The 19,460-nt window shown below is 33.3% G+C and overlaps 1 protein-coding gene and 1 long non-coding RNA gene across 5 annotated transcripts in view; one reads left to right on the forward strand and one right to left on the reverse strand.

Moving 5' to 3' along the window:
* Window positions 1-703: 703 nt before the first annotated feature.
* On the reverse strand, window positions 704-4,414 carry LOC146138053 (uncharacterized). Of its 4 annotated transcripts, none has more exons than XR_014501419.1 (5): window positions 4,270-4,414; window positions 3,009-3,177; window positions 2,548-2,643; window positions 1,475-1,536; window positions 704-1,230 (listed from the first exon to the last, which is right to left on the reverse strand). It is a non-coding gene; the product is annotated as an uncharacterized LOC146138053 (long non-coding RNA). The 4 variants fall into 4 exon arrangements; XR_014501417.1 differs by having other exon boundaries at window positions 2,548-2,653; XR_014501416.1 differs by lacking the exon at window positions 3,009-3,177 and having other exon boundaries at window positions 4,270-4,352.
* Window positions 4,415-6,003: 1,589 nt separating this feature from the next.
* Window positions 6,004-19,460, forward strand: part of LOC146138054 (DNA replication ATP-dependent helicase/nuclease DNA2-like) — a 29,764-nt gene continuing 16,307 nt past the window's right edge. Inside the window, exons 1-12 of the mRNA XM_083393373.1 lie at window positions 6,004-6,102; window positions 8,780-8,912; window positions 9,026-9,649; window positions 9,725-9,868; window positions 11,746-11,944; window positions 12,250-12,419; window positions 14,008-14,218; window positions 15,167-15,340; window positions 15,485-15,643; window positions 15,851-15,993; window positions 16,090-16,284; window positions 17,291-17,386. Of these exons, the coding sequence (XP_083249499.1) occupies window positions 6,039-6,102; window positions 8,780-8,912; window positions 9,026-9,649; window positions 9,725-9,868; window positions 11,746-11,944; window positions 12,250-12,419; window positions 14,008-14,218; window positions 15,167-15,340; window positions 15,485-15,643; window positions 15,851-15,993; window positions 16,090-16,284; window positions 17,291-17,386 (2,312 nt within the window). The 5' untranslated portion in view covers window positions 6,004-6,038. The remainder of the gene's footprint in view (window positions 6,103-8,779; window positions 8,913-9,025; window positions 9,650-9,724; window positions 9,869-11,745; window positions 11,945-12,249; window positions 12,420-14,007; window positions 14,219-15,166; window positions 15,341-15,484; window positions 15,644-15,850; window positions 15,994-16,089; window positions 16,285-17,290; window positions 17,387-19,460) is intronic.

A 19,460-nucleotide genomic window follows, 5' to 3' on the forward strand; every position in this document is an offset into this window, starting at 1 on the left:
ACATATAAATTAGTAGACTCAACAATTATTTGACTTCTTAAGTAATCACCCTCCTCTTAACAGACCTTCTCAAAATAGGGAAAGGCCCAACCGTACAACAATTTTAGGGTAGATACTTAAACGTCTACAGTAGGATTCCAAATCCAAGCGTTTTCAGAACGCTTCCTATTGGCTGAAAATTTATGACGTCACAGTTGAAATTATTAGATGTAATAGACGATCAGCTGAGCAGCCTAGTACCGTAGTAGGCGGGAAATTTAGTTTCTTTTAGAAAAATGATCAGACGGGAACAGTTTTTCATAATATTATTTTTAAATAGGACACACTATATCTTGCCTAACGTGCATGTTTGTTTATCATTGGTTACCGCAAAGCACATTATTTTGGTTAGGGCGGGTCAAAAGTATAATAATACTTCAACCACCCACACCTTAACCCAAATAATGTGCATTGCGGTATTTGTAGACTGTTCACTTTCTACGTACCAAATTGAAAGAGCCCCCGAATTTTTAATTGACAACCTATTAACTCGTAAATCAGGTTCACTCCAAAATTTTCAAACAGCCAATCTACTAGCCAAAATATTACTATTGTTGATAAACATATTTACATATATATTTCCATATTCTGTTAATTTGCCTACTTGAAACAACATTCTTAAAAAAAAGACTGTATGTAATTATAAAAAAATGCTACATTGGGTTGCCACTTCTATTTTATATCAATATACGAAAGTAAAACATTATATTTAGTGAATAATGAAAGTAAAACACAAAAATAAAATATTTTTACAGTGCGGTATTTTATAGATTGAAAAAATTTAAATTAATATTTTATTAGAATTGAGATATCATATCAATAAATTGATATTGAAGACCTGAACACATTATTATTGGTTTTATAACAAATAACTGGTGACTTAACATAAAAAGTTGGTTTAAAACATTTACCTATCACATTTAACTAATAAAGTACACAAAGCCGTGTTTACTACAGAAACATAGGTAACATTTCTTGAGTTCCTCTTGAAAACCTTGCTTGCAAAATGTCTTATAATCTTCACGAATATTCCTGCTCAAACCAGAAGAAAGATCTGGTTGAGAATAATGTTGAGACTGTGTTTCACAAGGTAAGTTTGTTAAAATTTGTGCTATGTGTTTAGCAAAACTAATATTCCTTTTATATTCAGTGGTTTTCTTCTGTTGAAGAAGGCTTGGTGGCAGTAAAAACCTTTGAAAAAGAAAATGATATGCAATTTTGCATCAGTTATAGCAAAACATTTGGTAATTCCTACATTTTTGATTTTATACCTACCTAGTGATAATAATTCCCTAACTTTTTGTGCAGCCAAATATGTTAAAATGTCTTCAGAGACTTTAAATATAAGTTAAAAAATACATTTTTAACAAGAGTGTTTTTAAAAACCTATTTTAGTTTTATGTTTTTATAATAAATAAATTGTCCAATTTCATACCTTTTTTAGATCTCACTAAGAGTAACATTCATTGGGATCCCACTGGAACACCATTCAAAATTCTACATACAAAACAAATGTTACAAAAGGTTCCTAATTAATTTTATGATATGTATTTGTTGTCTTAACATCACATTAAAGTTATCTTTATTAATCTTTAAAGATGGTTAAGAATCAACAGAATATTGCTGAATTGGCCAGATTGACTCTCCATAATGTTGTTTTGTTACCACAGTTTAAGGTAAGCTTTAAGCATTAACACAGATAAAATATTCATATTTTGCTAACATTTAAGTGACAAAATAAATTACATAACTAAGGGAGCTTTTAGTAATTGCAAAACTTGTTTATAGGTGTCTGCTAATGCTTCCATAAACGAGCAAAAAAAAAATCAGAAAAAAATTCATGGTATTTTTAAAGTTGAGGATAAAACCTTTCAAAAGGTTACAGGGTGCTTTGTGCAGTTTCCTAAAGTCAACAAGGTAAAATTACAAATGCTATTTTTAGGTCTATATTCTACAACATATTAATATATAAACATTTATAGAAGAGCTCTGTGACCGTAGAATTGGAAAATCAGAATGAGGTAGTAGATTTGAACATTAATTTGCACCTAACAACTATTACATATCCATAACAACTATTAAATATCCATTTCTCTTTAGATGTGTTCAGTAAATTTGACACCTGAAACTGATTCTCTGTCAAACAGTTTCTCTGCAGTGAAAGTAAGAAATAGTTGGTTATTGTTTACATGGTTGTTCAACAGCTAGATGTGTTTAATGTAATTTTTCAGTGGTTTTCATCTGTTCACAATGCTAAATCAGCAATAGAGGTGTTTGAAACAACAACACTGACAAAGTTCATTCAGCAATACACCAAGAGCTTTGGTAGGATTTATAGCATAGAACAAGTTTCAATCGAAGAAAAAAAACATAGAAAAAATAACAAGAAATAGTTATGAAGTGTCATTACAAAGCATATGTAACAGGTTAACAGAAGATTACTAGAGTCAATTTTAACTGTGAAGATTTAATTTAATAAGCACGCATAATACACATAGAAGTACCAACCTTGGTTTTTGATTGAAAACATAATCAAGCTTGAGTTGGTGTTCGGCAGATGGACAAATCAAAGAATTCAGTTTTCAGATTAAGAATAGTTCAGTCCTAAAAATAGCTGCAAGTTAAAAAAATGGCAGAGTGAAAATTTGTTAGTGTTTGCATAAAATTTACTGTTTTAGAAAATAACATACAACAATTATAGTAAATTATCGTTTCTCAGATTTAAAAAAAAGCAGGATTCGATGGGATGAAACGAATACGCCTTACATAATTTGTAAAACAACAAAATTGGATTGTCACCAAGGAAAAGATCGAAATAAGCATTACAACATGAAACGTGCACAACAGAAAATCCCTAAACATGTGAGTACTTTTGCATAGATCTGTTTGTTTAGGGCCTTAATGCTTCACTGTTTCAAACACATTCAGCTGGTCAAGACCTTACACAATCAAGGTCAAGTTATTGTTACCGCAAGGAAATCTTTGAAACCATTGCTGGAACATGTTTAACCGGAAATCTGGTTAAAGGCAACTGCAAGGTTTGTAAAGATGATAAAGATGCGGAGACAAAATGGCTTCAATGTTCCCGATGTCATCAGTGGGTGCATAGTGGTTGTGTTAGTTGTGTAGGTCAGCCACCTATAGATGAAGCATATGTTTGTTTCTAACTGGATGATGTTTCAAGCAGGTAAAATATGGTCAATTTGACGAGAGGTCCTGTTGCTAAAAAAACCTAGCTTTGTGGCATGATTATAGCATGTATACTTCTGATCCTGGTTGGTTGTTTATTTGCTTATTTTTGCCAATTCATGGTTATATCTTTCAAGCAGGTAAAATATGGTCATTTTGACGAGAGGTCCTGTTGCTAAAAAAACCTAACACTTTTTCCTGATTAGGGCGATTCTGGGAACCTTGGCCAAGCAGGTATAATACAGCTACTGGCAAAAGGTCCTGCTTGTAAAATACAAAAAACCTAATGACCGCAAAAGATTACCTCAAGGGTGCGGTTGGAAAATCTTAATCTACATGAAAAATAGATTTGTAATGCTAACCTGGAAAAAGACATAAAGTTGCTACCTTAAATAACAAATATCTGTAGTAAAACTTATAGCGCAACTATGTCACTCATTAAACCAGTGGTTTCTAAACTATGGTATGTGGTACGTTAAGAGCTTAATAAAAAACCCGCTGGTGTCAGCTGACTTGGTGGCCACTCCACTGGTTTGGTTACTCGGTTTAAAAAAATAGTCAGTTAACAACTTAACATACCTCGAAACAGTAAACATCTTATAATGCTAAAGCACATTTCGGATTGCGATATTTTTGTCTAAAATAAGTATCGGACATCTCCAATAGTAACTTCATTCGGCGCTGGTCTAGAATCCTACCTCAACAAACAATATTTGGGTTTGGGTGTGACTTTGCGTTTCGCTTTAAGGTGGGTCAAGTACTGTTAAATAATAAATATAATAATACTGGGCCAACCCACTAACTCGCACCCTAACCTAAATATTGTAGGTCTATTTAATAATAGTTGTAGGATTCTTGACCAGCGCCCTTCATTTATTTATTATAATAAGTACAAAAACTGTAAACAAATAAAAATGTAAATGCATACTTTTGCACAAAAATCAGCGCTGGTCTACAAAATATCACAGCGTTGAAACAATTATAAAAGCAACGCACAATATTAGAGTCATTCAATAAAACACTATAAAAACATTTACCAACCTCAAACATCCCATCATCTCGCTGTCCAGTCGCACGTGTTTTGTTACTGCAAGGCAACTTTCTTCAAAACTTGCCGTTCCGCATAGTTGAGCATGTTGTGACGTCATAAATTTTCAGCCAATAGGAAGCGTTCTGAAAACGCTTGGATTTGGAATCCTACTGTAGACGTTTAAGTACAAATCCTACATTTTTAGCGGGAAAGTTTTCTGTTTTATATTTATTCGGGAGCCGGGGCATTGGCCAGTGCCCAGTGGTTTCGTCGCGTTTGTCTGAGTGGTCTCCATACGTGTTTTGCTATGAAAGAAAACTGATTTAAAGCAAATAGAAGTAGATTGAATATACTTAAAGTTTGAGGAGTTTTATTCGTCTAAATCAGGCGCCACCAATATCTTTAACCTAATTTAACTACAATTTCGAATAAATAAATAAATAGCAGCGTACTTAGACAAAATATGTCGGTATAGGCCAGATTCCAAACTTTAGACTTTTTGCGGGGGAGATGTTAAGCAGCTTACAAATGCGTCACTGTAATTAGGTTATTGTCAAAATTTTCATTACAATAAACCTACCAAAAGCTATAATTTTCGATAAAACTGTACTTTGTCAATTATTTGTTTGGTATATAACTATATACTATACAATATCTGTGAAATTGCCTCAAACAGTCATTGTTTGAATTTAATTCATTTTTCGTTCTATAGCTAATGTAGCTTAATGAATTGCAAAGCCAAAAAGGTCGAGTAGATGGACATCATCTTGATTAAGAAGGTTCAATACCAGCTTGTATCATCTTCAGTTAGTGTGACTGAAAACTAATTAAAGCATCACTTATAAAGGGTATGATGAAATTGTTATCAGTCTAAGTTTCTATAGTGAGAGCATTATGTAGCACCTTCAGTTGTTGAACAGGTACAGCAGTGTTGAAGGTGTCAACAGTCAGTTCAGGTATGTAGCCTTGGATAGATAACGACTCCAGCAGAACATGTCTGAAGCCCCTTCAGGCTCTTCAGGTTTACAACAATCAACCTTGTGGTCTAAATGCTGCAGGAGATGTCTACAAACCTCTGATTTTTTATCCACTCTATGTTTTTTGCCCCTTGCTAAAAGATGATGACAATCTACTCGACCTTTTGGGCTTTGCAATTCATTATCAAGCTACATTACAGATTAGTGTACTAACATAACTTATGTATATATTTGCACTTATTACAGGCGTTTGTTACATTAATCTCCCCCGCCAAATGGTAATAAATAAAGCCTGTATTTGGGAAACCTTTTTACTTTTTTAATTTGCCTGTCTGAAAATCATAGCATTAACATTGTTTCTGAGAGCATACATTGTTGCTGTTTTTGTGACAGAAATTTGTTTCAGTTGCGTTGCAGCCAGAGCACAGTGAGGAATGCAACACTTTACTAAAAGAAAGATTATAAATATTTTAATTCTATTTTGCACAGGGAAAACCCTGGGATTTTTTGGACTGATTGATTGAAAGTTTACAATCATTTTTATGTAAAATAGCCAACAAATATTCAGTCGCATTAATTACTTATGTGATGCTTGCTGGATATTGTCCAAATCTGTCTCAGTGCAACATACAATCATTTGCTGTAAGAAATAACCATGTAGTATCCAAGCATATTATTAATTGTGTACATAAATGTCATAAATGTTTAAGGCTCCTTAAGTGTTAAAATAATATCAGTTACCAATAGTTTAATGTGGACATCAATAGATGTAACTAACAAACTTTTTGAATACAAATTAAAAAATGTCAAGATTAAATTTGTCCAAAAGCAAGCAATTAACTTCTTCTAAAAGAAAAAAAACTCAAGGTAAGTAAACAAGCTTTCAAATATTATATATTGTAATGTTATTGTAGATATATTATTTTATCACGTTTTATAATGGCTAAAAACTTTATTGTTTCATTGTTGGTACCATAGGAATTATTGGTTTGTCGTTTTATAAAAGCAAAGACACAACCACATCATGCTTCAAAGATTTTCTTGAAATTAAATTTTGGAGCGAAATCGTGGTGCTTGTTGACAAGCAGGCAAATTTCACACGTAAAGTGATGTCCACAAATTTAGAGATACGTATACAACTCTGGATTGTCATTTTTTTATACTAAGTTTCGGCAAACTCAGCATTTGGGGGAATCTGTTGAATGGCACATACATTGTGGATTTGTTATTTTATACTCATTATACATTGGCACTACTCATCTGGTATATTAAATCCAAATCCTTAACTTTCTTTGCACAAAAACACAAGCATGACTGGTAATTGGACTTTATTAATAATGGCCAGAAGAAGACAATCCAACTAATAATTTTTTTTTCTAATACCCAGATTATTCGCCACTCGCCAGCCCTTACCCACTAAATAAGTGTTGTATCTTTCACTGAGTGCACAATTTTTTTTTTCTGGAAACTTGTCTTTTAATATGTCTTTCCTTCTAATGATGATACGGGCAACAAGGTTAACATCGTTCTATTTAGTGGTGTAGTTAATAATTGCATTGCTTAACCCTCTTCAAGTTTTCAATATAATTCAAATATATTTTTAAAATATGTGTTTTTTGAATGTTTTTACACTAAAATGGTTAGTTCCCTGACATAGGCGCCGAACATTCAAAATTCCAGGGCGTTTTTATTTAATCAGTCCAAAATGCTTTGTTATCCATAATCACCACCAAAACACAACAGTACTTATGAAACAGATTTTGTACTTCCGTAAGTTATTATTGAAACAACGCGGTGTGTCTCTTGGAATTTTGTCATGCGAAATTACAAATACGCACTAAATGCTGGAGGACAATATATAGTGGCGATCTACTCAGCTCATTAGTGGCGATCTACTCATAACAAAAAAGTGGTCAGTCAGTGAACGACACAATATTTACGCAACCACGTTTATTTATTCATAATACTTAATTAGAACGGCGTTTAAGTTATACTTGAGGACAAATCGTAGCATATCTGGAGACCTGGTGAGCAAAGCGAGGGCAAATTTTTTTGTGGCATATCTGGATTTTTCTTGAATTGCTTGCAAATTTTTATTACATAGGCCTAATCGCTGCATTGGTACTGAACAATAAAGTGGTTTTATTTTCTTGCTTTTGATTACCGTTTTCTTATCGTACCTAGCGGCCTGTCGTCGCAGGGTGTTTTAAGATTAATGAATTGTTACCCCATAAAAAGTAGTGTGCTATAAGGCGTATCAAATTTAAAAAAAGCTCAGTTGATTGGTTGATAACTTGATGCAGATTTTACCAGACGAGGTTAATCCCCAAAGACAGAATTTTTTTGAAGCCGATTTTGTCAGCTTTCGTCAGCCTTTAAGGTTGACTTACATCTGGGATCGGCAACATTATTTTTGACGGGTGTCAAAACTAAACCCTTGAGGTGGGCCCATAATAAATTTTACCTGACAATTTTTTTTAAAACAACCTTTCATAGTTCATGGTTTCAGGGTATTTATGGCTCTTTAGGGGGAAATCTTACTTACCAGATGCATCAATAAATTTTAAATTTAAGTATAAAAAATTGCCGCATTTTTCGAGTTCATCACCTTGGTTAATATATCTGCACTCTGCACTCTGCAGGTGCAAACGGATATTTCCACACGCTGTAAGTTTCTCACATAATTATAGTGACCTGTACTAATGGCAGTGCATCTTTATAATACTTTTTTCAGAATTGAAATTTACAAATTAATTGCGCGTGTAACTTTGTCAAATTTCAGGGCGTTTGACGCCCTGCCAAAAATCCATGGCGTCGCTCTGCACAGTGCACACCCACGTTTGGCGCCTATGTTCCCTCATCACTTGCAATTGCTAGAAGGCTACTTGCAAATCAGTCCAATATTCTTTGAATTATTGATGTTAAAACTATAAATACCCTATTTAGCGATTAGAAAGCTAGGTATTTTATATAGTAATTTTCAATGTCACATTGGGAGTGAATCACACAGTTTATAGTGTTTATTATTTTATAGCCACACCTTATTGTCCATCCTAAGAAAAAAACTTTTCACCAAGTTGGGCCTAGTCAAAAATAATAATAAAATTTGGACCACACTGTAAAATTGTGTTAAAAGTAGGTTGCACTTTAACATAGGTTGAGGATCGCTGATCTGGTATATACACAGAACAGCTTCTGTATCATAGTACACAGCAAGCCTTTGTCAGACTTACCGAATCAGTTGATCAATAATGCAACCAAGGCAGGGGAGAAAACTGTAAGCTGTTATAAAAAAGGGACTTTAGAAGGGCTAGATCACACTTGTCATTGAAATTTCACCAATATTTATCATAAATTTTATACTGTTATTAGATGTCTAACTTTTTTAATTATTTGTCCCAAGGAATGTTTTGTCATATGCATACTTGTGTACACCAGAGACACTATTGTTTACATCATATACATATATTTGATGCACACAGAACAGTAAACTTTGTACAGCACACAATTAGATAAACTTTATATTGTATTTGTTTGTTCACAGGAAGCATCATGTCATTTGTTGTAAGTCAACCCAGTGACACAATATTGCTCAAAAAAGATAACTTAACGCAGGAAAAGATTGATTTGTTTATGAAACCAAAATCAGAATGCAAAAATATTCAAAAATCTAACAGGTGTGCTTAAGGTAGTGTTAAAAAATAGAATGAGTTTTTGTTAGCCATATAAATAAACTAAATTAGAAACTTCGCATTATGTTTGATAATAACTTTTTGTATACTAATTTTAGCTCAAAAAGAAAACCTGATGTTTTGTCAAGTTCAGTACATCTAAAGCCTAAAAAAGTAAAGGAAGATTTCAAAGGGGAAACTATTAAACAGGATTTAAACATTGTTCATGTGGAACAAAAATCCTGTGATATTACTGTTGGTAATATAGATCGATGCCCCAAAGATGTCCCTACTAGCTATGTTGATGACACCATTTCTTCAAGTCCCATTTTGTCCTCCAAACAAAATAACCAAAAAAAGGCAAAACTAATTTCTCAAGAAGGAATACAAATACCTAAATGTAACAAGGCTTCTATGCCTCCCCCTTCATTGGCTTCTGACAGAAGAACATGTTTACATGTGGAAAAGAAACTGAACACACCCTATCGCAAAGACTATTCTGACAACCCCATAGGATCAATGCATCTTACAACTGATTTCTGCAAACAAGCAGTCCTTGCCAATATAAAGTCACAAAATAGTTCAAGTGATGAAACATCTTTAAAACTTCCTGAAGTTGTTGATGATGAACTTGAAAAGTTGTTTGCAGATGACGATGATGATGATTTGTTGGGAAAAGCACTGCAAAATTTTAAGCCTGATGAAAAGATTATAAAAAAGTTTCGCAAAGGCAATAAAATAAGGTAAGATTTTTTTTGAAAGATGTTGAGTCACTTTTTAAGATTACTTGGAATATCTTGAAATCATTTGTCTTTTAGCACCTGTAATTCCTTGTCCAAACTTCGATTCACTGTATATGGCACCAAAGAATATAGAGATGAAAACGGCTACAGTGTAAAAAGTATTCGAGTTTCCAATGATGCATCTCAAAATATGCTAGATTTAAAGATTGCTGATCAGTGGTAATATTTATGTTTTTGTTGGTTTATTTTTTATTCAGATATATTTTTGTAAGAAATGTATGATAACTAATGTTTTTGGTAATAGTGGTACTTACATTTTGGGCATAAAATGTTGGGACCTCACTACAAACCAGTGTTTCAATGATTTTTGTTTGGGTAAAGGTATGAAAAATGCTGTAAGCAAAGTGTTAAAATTACATCATAATATGTCATGATAAAATAAATAACCTTGTACTGTCGAAAGAAAATAATAACCTTATGCCGGAAACCTTATGCTCTTGAACTGGTTGAATTTAAGCATAAAAAACTAAAAAAATCAGAGTTAAGATACACTTAGGATATTTTGTCAAAATGTTTAATTGGAAAAGCCATTAACCAAACAGGTGTATTGTTTTTTGAAAGAAACAAATTAACCTCGCTTGGTGGCTTGCTCAAAATGTTTAATAAGTGTTCTTGTGACTTTTCTACCGAACCAGTCCATTGAGAGTCTCATATTTCAGTCTGTCGCAATCAAACATAACTTGGCTACACCTGCTATACGGTATTATTTTTATAGAACTTTTTGATTTTACCAACAAATAAACTACAGTTGATCACTCAGATTCAAGAGGTTTAAATGTTTCAAGTAGGTTCTTGAATTTGAAAGAGATACATTACATAGATATTCAAGTTTTGTGGTACATGGTTTTCTTACATGCCTCTGGGATTGGGTGTGGTGACTTTACCAGCTTCAGACACTTCAATGAAGGTCATTTGTGCGTTGTCCAATAATTTACAACAAGCCTAACACAATTGTTTCCATAGAGAGCGTGGTAAACAAAGTTATTTGACTAGTCTCTAGTTATGCTTGGCCCTTTACTACAGCATTTCTCAATTTTCTAATCATTTTTATTGTCAATCAAAATATGTTTAAATACAGTAAATAACGACTCTTTAGACAACTTCTTCCATACCAAAGTCGAAAAACAAGTGGTTTAAATAAAAATACATTTGTCGATTAGGCCTTTAAGTCAAGCAAAATAAACTATATTGTTCAGGCTGTTTATTTTTTTTATATTCTGCTGAGCTGCCTCAATTTAAAGTATGTCTGTTCAAAAGTTTCATTTAGTTGTAAGTGCAAATATAGTGTGTATTGTAAAGACGTTTTACAATTATACTTGAACTAAACTGGAAAAAGTAGGGCTATTAACCTACATTTTCCAAATAATGCTTTTGACGTTTGGTGCCGAATCGTTGTGTCACGCTTATTAAAGATGTGGTCTACACCCAGGTGTTATATAGGAACGTTCAATAATTTGTATTTTATTCTCATAATAAGAAAAAAATCTGATAAAAATTGTCCTATGGTATTAGCTCTATTATGAAGACAGAAATGTGTTTCATGGAAAAAATTGCATTAATCTAAAATGATTTTGTATAGTTTGCCATGTTTGTTGCATGGCGTTTGGCAACAAGGCAACAACAAACAATCATCTAAAATAATGAGCATTTTTGCATGTTTAGAATTAGCTTGCATCAATACTTGCTGCTTATACACAAATGCAGACAAAATTAAAACAGCAGTGTTTCTCAACTTTGCACTGCAAACCAAATATTGAGGGTAATTGTAATTGGTTAATGACTAAACAGTCCTGTCACCTGGGTTTAAAAATGCTGGTTTATACAATACCAAGTAGGATTGTGACATGACAGTGTAAAGGTTAATCAGATAATCATCACATCAACCTATAAATACAGGAAAAAATGTTTCCAAGTCAATTATGGACATTCCTTTCGCTAGGATTGTATTGCTATATATAATATCAAGTAGCCGTGCCTTACCAAAAGCATCAAGTTTATTTGAATAAATTTTCGGTTTATGCATTATTACATTATAGGTATGATCTCAACATTGAACTTGGTGATACTATTAACTTTATTGAAGATATAACTGCTACCGAAATCTCAGTTTCTGAAAAGCATGTCAACCATAGGCAAAACCTACTCATCCACCATCCAGATTTGTTGATAAGTGGAACAACAATTTCAAATTCTTTTGGATGTTTGCGCAGAGCAATTCTTAATGAAAGATTTAAAGTAAAGTTTAAATTATTATAAAAACAATTGGTAGGCGTTTTATTGGAATAAAAAAGTTTTCTATAGTTTGACATTTACAACATGATATGCTCATTCATTAAAACTAACTTTAAATTATTATGAGGTGCATTCTATTTTATACTTGAATCTTTGTGTTCACAATTTATTGTTTAAAACTTGTTACTATATACAAAACATTCTTCGCAATATCACTATATAAACATGGTCTATGCAGGACTAAAATTTCTCTAACTTAGTAGGATTCCAGGTTACTGACATTTTCTACCATTTCTCATATTTTGCAGAATACAGAAAGGGTAACTGATTCCACTCAAGTTACTTCGGTGATGCTTGTGGGAACTATTGTTCATGCAATCTTTCAAAAAGCACTTGTCCAAAACTCAAAACTGACCAAGAATGAGCTTATGATAATGGCCAGGAAAATAGTTTCAGAAAAACGTTATCTAACGGACATGTGAATTTTGTTTAATACTTTAAAAACACTGAATTGTATAAATCTTATTTATTGATTAGCAAAAACATGTTTTTTAAGAATTATGGTTATTTCTCAACCCCACCTTGTTAAATTGTTTTGAGTGATCTGCAAATAGTGGGTCGCAAGACCATTTCTTTGTCAAAAAAACAAAGAATTTTTTTCCCTTAATATGTATAAATAGCGGTGCATACTTGCTAATCGTTCTTGTTGAATTGGCACACAAAATCTGTAACAAGATAGTCCCACCTGTAAGTTTTCTTTACTTCACACGCGGTTATAGAATTGTCATTATTTTAATCCCACAATTACTACTGAATGCCAAATTTTTTTGCTTAGAGAGAATTTTTTTCTATATTTTTTAGTATTTCTCTTTAACCAAAGCGATTTGAGCAACTTACACTCTATAAAATTAAAATTATTCCAACCTAATATAGATAATTAAATATTAAAATTATGGCCTGAGCAATAAATGCTTCATAATTTCTTTACAATTTTGCCCTAGTCAAACTACCATGTTGTTTTATTATGCTTCACATTTTTCCATGGTTTCTGTCTTTGAAAATAACTGTGGGCTGCCACCCCAGATCAAATTTGTCCAATGTAGCCTATCTTTGCACAAATATTTTTCACCATAAGTCATAAATTCAAGGCTTTTTTCCTAGAATTAGTTATACTACAGATGTTATTAAAACATTTGCTTATATTTAAAATAACGAAGTCAGAACACAAATATATCATTATAGTTTAAACACAACAAGTTACTGTTTTTGTAGCCTGTTTAATATTACAAGATGTTAAAATTTGATACTGACACCCAGTTTTTCAAAAACATTTAATTACAAATGACTTGCCAATTATTTTGGTTACAAAAATTTTGTATAAATGATTTTGTGTCTTTTAAAAACTACATGCGGCTCCTGTTTTCGTATAAACTTACAAAAAGGTATTATAAAATCTATTAAAAAAAGTTATTTAAGCTCTGTTTTCAATCAAAAGGCCTCACTGGATACCAAATAAAATTTAAAAAGTCTATTTTTAAACCATGATAAACTAATAGCCTAGATTGTATTGCTACTGCTGAAAAGTTTAATTTAAATGCTCTCATCCAAGCCAATATTTGCCCACATTGTGTTATGCAATGAAATACATTTGAGGTGTGATGCTAATTGTTACTGTTAATTCTAAAATAAAAATATAACATGAATAGTCATATTTTTTTCTAGATTACATTCTAGTAAAACTTCACAAACATTTATTAGTAGGAAAGTTCGCTGGTGTAATAGCATAATAATTAAATGACTGGCATTTACCAGCAAATAAGTAAATTTACTAATCTACTTATTGTATTTTTGCATAAATACTTTATTCTTTAAATTAAAGAATTAAAAATAGCAATGCCTCAATACGCCTTATTTTTCCTAAACTTTTGAAATTATAACAATTAAAATGTTCTTGTTTGAGTTTTGTTGTGCTATGCCTAACGTTAACTTCGTAACAATAATTTCATTTAGTATAAATATCCTTTTATTGTTTGTAATAAATGGTTTATTTTGTACATTTTATTCAGGCTTACATTGCAAGTTTCTCCATCAGATGTTCTTGTAAGTATACAGCCCTACATTCCGCAGATTTTGAATTGGACTACAAAATATATGCAATATAACCAGTTCACAAATCCTACTTCATTTGATATGTGTCTTCCCCCAAATGCATGGAACTCGCGGACTGTACAAAAGCAAAAAACACACAGGTTCAAAGCAAATATTAAAATGACCCAGGTTTGTCTATATCATTATGTATGTTTACTTTTTGCACATAAATTTCATTATTTGTTGTTTTGTTTTGTTTAGACCAGTGGTTCTTAACCTTTTTTCAGCCGCGCCCCCCTTGGTAATTTTCTCATGCCTTGCACCCCCCTATGAAAATATTTAGACATTTTGCAATTAAATATCACTGAGAAAACAGGAAAATAGTGAAGGGTGTCTGTTGGTTGCGCGAAGCGCGAATAATTTTGAGTTTTATATGGTTGAATTGGCTAAACTGCAACCGAAGAGGCGTTTCGCATTGGGCACACAACAAATTGCGCGAGCTCGACACATTGATTTTATCGAGCTGATATTGACAAACGTGTTGCGAGGGCATTGACTCCAAAGTTGTAAGAGTTGTATGATGTCGAGCGCAAAAAGTTTCCAGCGCAAATATTAGACATTGCGTCATCGTGTTTCAAAAGATATAATGACACACAATACAACGGCAATATTGCAAAAACAATATAGTTTCGCGCAAAAAAAATTTGACTCCCCCTGTTGCTATAGCCTGTTATCATATATAAAATATGGATGAAAAATAGTCCGAAAGGGCGATAGCTTTTATCGTTTATCTATAAGTTAATTTAATATAGGGCGGTGATACCGTGGATTTTCTAAAAGGGAATTAGAAGATTCACGTGCAGCGCGAAAAATGTTTGCAGCTTTAATGTTAAAGTTGGCAAAAAACAGAGTTTGTATGTAGGAATTATGCATAACCCAAACGAAACCATTAAAATCTCTGCAAAAAGTTAAAATATTAAAGTTGAGCTCGTGCCCCCCTTAGAATTGCTTGGCGCTCCCCTAGGGGGACGCGCCTCCCCGGTTAAGAACCGCTGGTTTAGACGGAATGGTTTGTTAGACATACTTAACTGTAATACTACAAACAGTATCTGAATTAGTTGCCTAGTTTACTTTAAGGTTCAAGACATAGAAGAAAATGTTTGGTCACCACGTTATGGTTTGAAAGGAAAAATTGATGTTACCGGTGAGTTTCACATCGAGGAACCACAAACCAAAGTGCAATGTTTGTCAACTTTACCCCTTGAGTTAAAAACTGGCAAAGATAGCAACTCAATGGAACACCGAACTCAGGTATGCTATATTTTAATTGAATCTTGCTCTGGTGACTCAAGTCTCAATTGTTAGTATTTATAGATTTACGTGTTTGTTTCTGTCCATCATAATTACTTTTCTTCATTTTGGCAAAAGCTAAATTCTTGGTATGCTTGTTTAAAGGTTGCTGTGTACTCAATGTTCTGCAAAGAGCGAAGAAATTTACCTGAGTCGGTTAATTCTCTTCCCGCCGGCTTGCTTCTTTATCTTAAGACTGGAAACATGTCTTGTGTACCTCTCAAGAGGGACGACATTGCTGGCGTTTTAATGCTCAGAAATAAGGTTTTTACATTTATAATTAATGCTTTCAATAGTATTTCTTTTTGATAATAATAAGTAAGTTTTATACATGACCTATTGGACTGCATCATTTTGTCGCGATTAAGGTGCCTTCGTATATCTTGCAAAAAAAAAGTGTTGCCATTCTACCCTTCTTTGAACCCTTATGTTTTGCCAAAATATATGTTTAGCTGGTAAGTGCTTCATAAGATTGCAGATTACTTGATGAAAACTGTAACGGCAAGTGAAGGTTCGACTGCAGACTTCACTACTAGGGTATTCCCCGACACTCTGGACAACAACAGGATCTGCAGCTACTGTTCACAACAGAGGAACTGTGCGCTCTTGTATCAGTAAGCAAAACCGTTTATTATACTTTAACTCTAAATAATGGATTACTTTTTTTACATCGTTAATTTGAGTTACGTAAACTGGCCATATCCTTTCAGCGCTGTAGACAAGAAACGTACCAACAAGGTTATCCATCCACAACTAGAAGTAATCTTGAGCCAACACGTGTCTCACCTAAACAATGACGAATTTGCATATTTTGAGCATTGGATGACTTGTGTGTTTTTGGAAAGCCGCGAGAGCGAAAAGAAAAACGAACAGCAGCGTTTTTGGTTAAAAACGCCACAGGAAAGGTAAATGGCGAATTATTTGGCACAGAGCTTAAGTGTAAGTCTATTTTGAGGCACCAACACCTAAATTACGGTTTGCGACTTTTTAAAGAATAGTAAACATACTGTGCAGTGTGCAAGAATGTCTATTTTGAAAGAATACCAATTCAAGTTGTATTGTATCCTAGACAAAATGTGGCAGCAACTTTTATTTGTAACTTAGGGATGTTAACTCACGTTGCTTTACCTTGCTATTCTCATTAGGCCAACTGTTGTCATGAATAGCTATTTCAAAGAGACCCGACATTGTTGTAATGATTTAAGTCAATGACTTGACTTAAGTGCACTTAAGTCACTGTTTTCAAAATACTTGACTTGACTTAAGTCTTTAAGACAAATGACTTAGGTTGAAATAAAGTGTTTTAATTAAGCATTTTTTGTAAAATTGGGCTATATATCCCAATTTTTTTCACATAAAACAATTTGCTTGCCGTATATTGCGTTTTTGTTTTTTTAGTTAAGGTATTTCTCATAAAATCGGACGAGTTAACCCATTTTAAAAGCTTAACATGTAGTTTTTATGGCAAGGACTCGACTTGCTTTAGTTATTGCTTGACTAGCTTGACTTGTTATTTATTCAAAAATTGATTTGAACTTAAGTTATTTTACATATGACTTGACTTAGACTTAAGTTATTTTTAAAATGAATTTACTGGGACTTACGTAATTTCAAAATGACTTGTTTACAACACTGACATTCTGTGTCCACATGATGTGTCTTGTATCTCAAAATAGCCTATTCGCTATCATCGGAAGTTTATAGTGTTATGCCAAACATAAACATATATAGCGAGAAGAAAAAACATTAAACTTGAAATATTATCCTCACCCGCGTAAAAAAGCAACTTAGAGATCTTTCTGAGTTTGGTTTAGGCCGTCACTAGAAAAAAGGTTGCCGACCCGCAGTATAGACAAAATCTTTAAATCTTTTTAAATATATTTAATTTAAATATAACCTAACAAATTGCAGACATCGTGAAGGAACTTGTATTGACCAGCTTAAGCTCGCCGGTCCTTCTGTGCGCAACAAGAATCTGGACGGGTACTTCCTACAAGCATTTAAGGGGTCAGTAGAAATATTTTTGCAAGAACTAGGGGACTAGGTGGGCATTTCAATTTTTTAAATCGTGTATGTGATCAACGTTATTTTTTCGTTTGCACAACGTTGTTTTTTAAGTTTCAACGTGATATTTCTACATTTTATGAGTTTACATCTTAGGCACGGGCGTATCCAGGGGGACAAAAGGCCATACCAAACCAAACTATTCGGTTTGCTTGTTTGATCTACGTAAAAGCATTTTTATTTTCGGGTTTCACCATATTTATTTATCTCAACTAGGGATGTTCAAAGTATAATCCCAAGGTATTCTAGAATAATAGGTTTCGAATCTAGAATAACGAATCCAGAATAGCGAATCCTAGTATATTTTTATTAAATAAAACAACCTTGGTTTTGTTTGGGGAAGGGATTAATCTTAATCTACCCCACAGAGCCTACAATCACAGCAATAAATCGCCCAAACAATTTGCTAACATGTGTACATTATACTAAAAAAATCTCCAATATGTTTAACATTCTTAACAACTGTCATTTGAAGCAGTTCTGTAAACTGTATTATATCAACTGTCCAGGTTGTTGCCAAAACTTATATTTTTGCCAATAGTGAGTACAATGAAACACTGCACACAGAAGTCTTAAGCAATTCGGTCCTGTTTTTTAAAGCATTGTTGGGTTTTAGTGCTTCATTTTTGACTAACATGATCTGTTATGCAGTCAAATAATGTACTGCAAAGAATACAAAGTTACTATTGACATAACAAATACTTGACAATTACACTGTGCATAACTGCATAACTGCATAACCTCGCTGAATATTGGCCTAAAGTTGACCTTAAGTAACCGTATAGCGCATTTTGTAGACGGTCAGCACGTTTTACAACGTAATATTACTTTTGCAACTTAACGCATTTAGGGCAATTGCGAACCCCACACCAGACATTACACGTTAGCCGCTCGCCCAATAACGCTTGATTGACACTTAATTATTAGACGAACGTTATCGCGAGACGCGGTAATTGGTCACCCGAAAAAACGCTGACACTGCACTATCAGGTTACATTTAAAGTAAGCACTATAAATTGGTCGCCGCAGCGACAGGCCAACTTACCAGACGCGTTTGTACAATTAGGCGCAACGATCGGCGGTAAAACATTAAATTATATCGGTTCCAATTACCCGAAATAAACGGCAGAATTGGATTCGATATTCTACTTTGAGCATCCTTAATCTCTACTTATATGTTAACACGAGCTGAGGAAACCTTTTAGCCCCGAGGCGTTGTTCGTAAAACGTAACTTGATAGCGAAATTCTGGTTGTTGTATCGTAATTAACACCTTTTCACTTTAAAAGTTTAAGGAGACAAATGCATTATGTGAATTTTTGGGTTTCGAGCAAACTTATGCAATGTTTTTTATGGAAACACTTGACGAAATACCCGGCGTTGCCCAGGTGAAATAGAATATTTACCGGTTATTCGTAAGATCTTAGTAAAATACATAAATAATGGAAACATATTTTTTTAAATGTCATGTCGGTTAACTATAGCGCACAACACTTGGCTAAGCATGCAATACATCTTTTTAGTAACGAAAACCCGTCACGTTTGTCAATTGAGAATAACTCCCAAACGTAAAACTTTAGGTTGCAGCAGCAATTGCTTAGACTTGCTTGATAGCGTCATATTTAAGCAAATACGTAATCCCGGTGCTAAACTGCGTCAAACGTGAGAAAAATCCTCATTGAAAAAAAACGCTTACTTTTAACTACTGCAATAAACGCAATATTTCGCGAACTCTGCTAAAAAGTATTGCGTTGGTAAACACATCGTAAGAAGTCATTAGGCTTTTTTGGCCTCATCACTAACGCTAACAAACGGCTTAAAAATAAAAATTCAATTCTTTGTAAATTTGCGAACTCTACCTAAATTTTACGCGTAAACAGGTATCAATAAGTTCCTAAGCATAATAGTCTTAGTTGGAAACTTAAAATTTTACATTTTTACTAAGGAAAATATACTTACTTTTATTTTTTTATTTCCCGGCAGGTAATTGCGCTTGAGTAAAAGTTTTGCGCGTATAC

Source organism: Ascidiella aspersa, chromosome 7 (assembly GCF_963924565.1).
Source record: "Ascidiella aspersa chromosome 7, kaAscAspe10.2, whole genome shotgun sequence".
Classification (NCBI taxonomy): Eukaryota; Metazoa; Chordata; class Ascidiacea; order Phlebobranchia; family Ascidiidae; genus Ascidiella; species Ascidiella aspersa.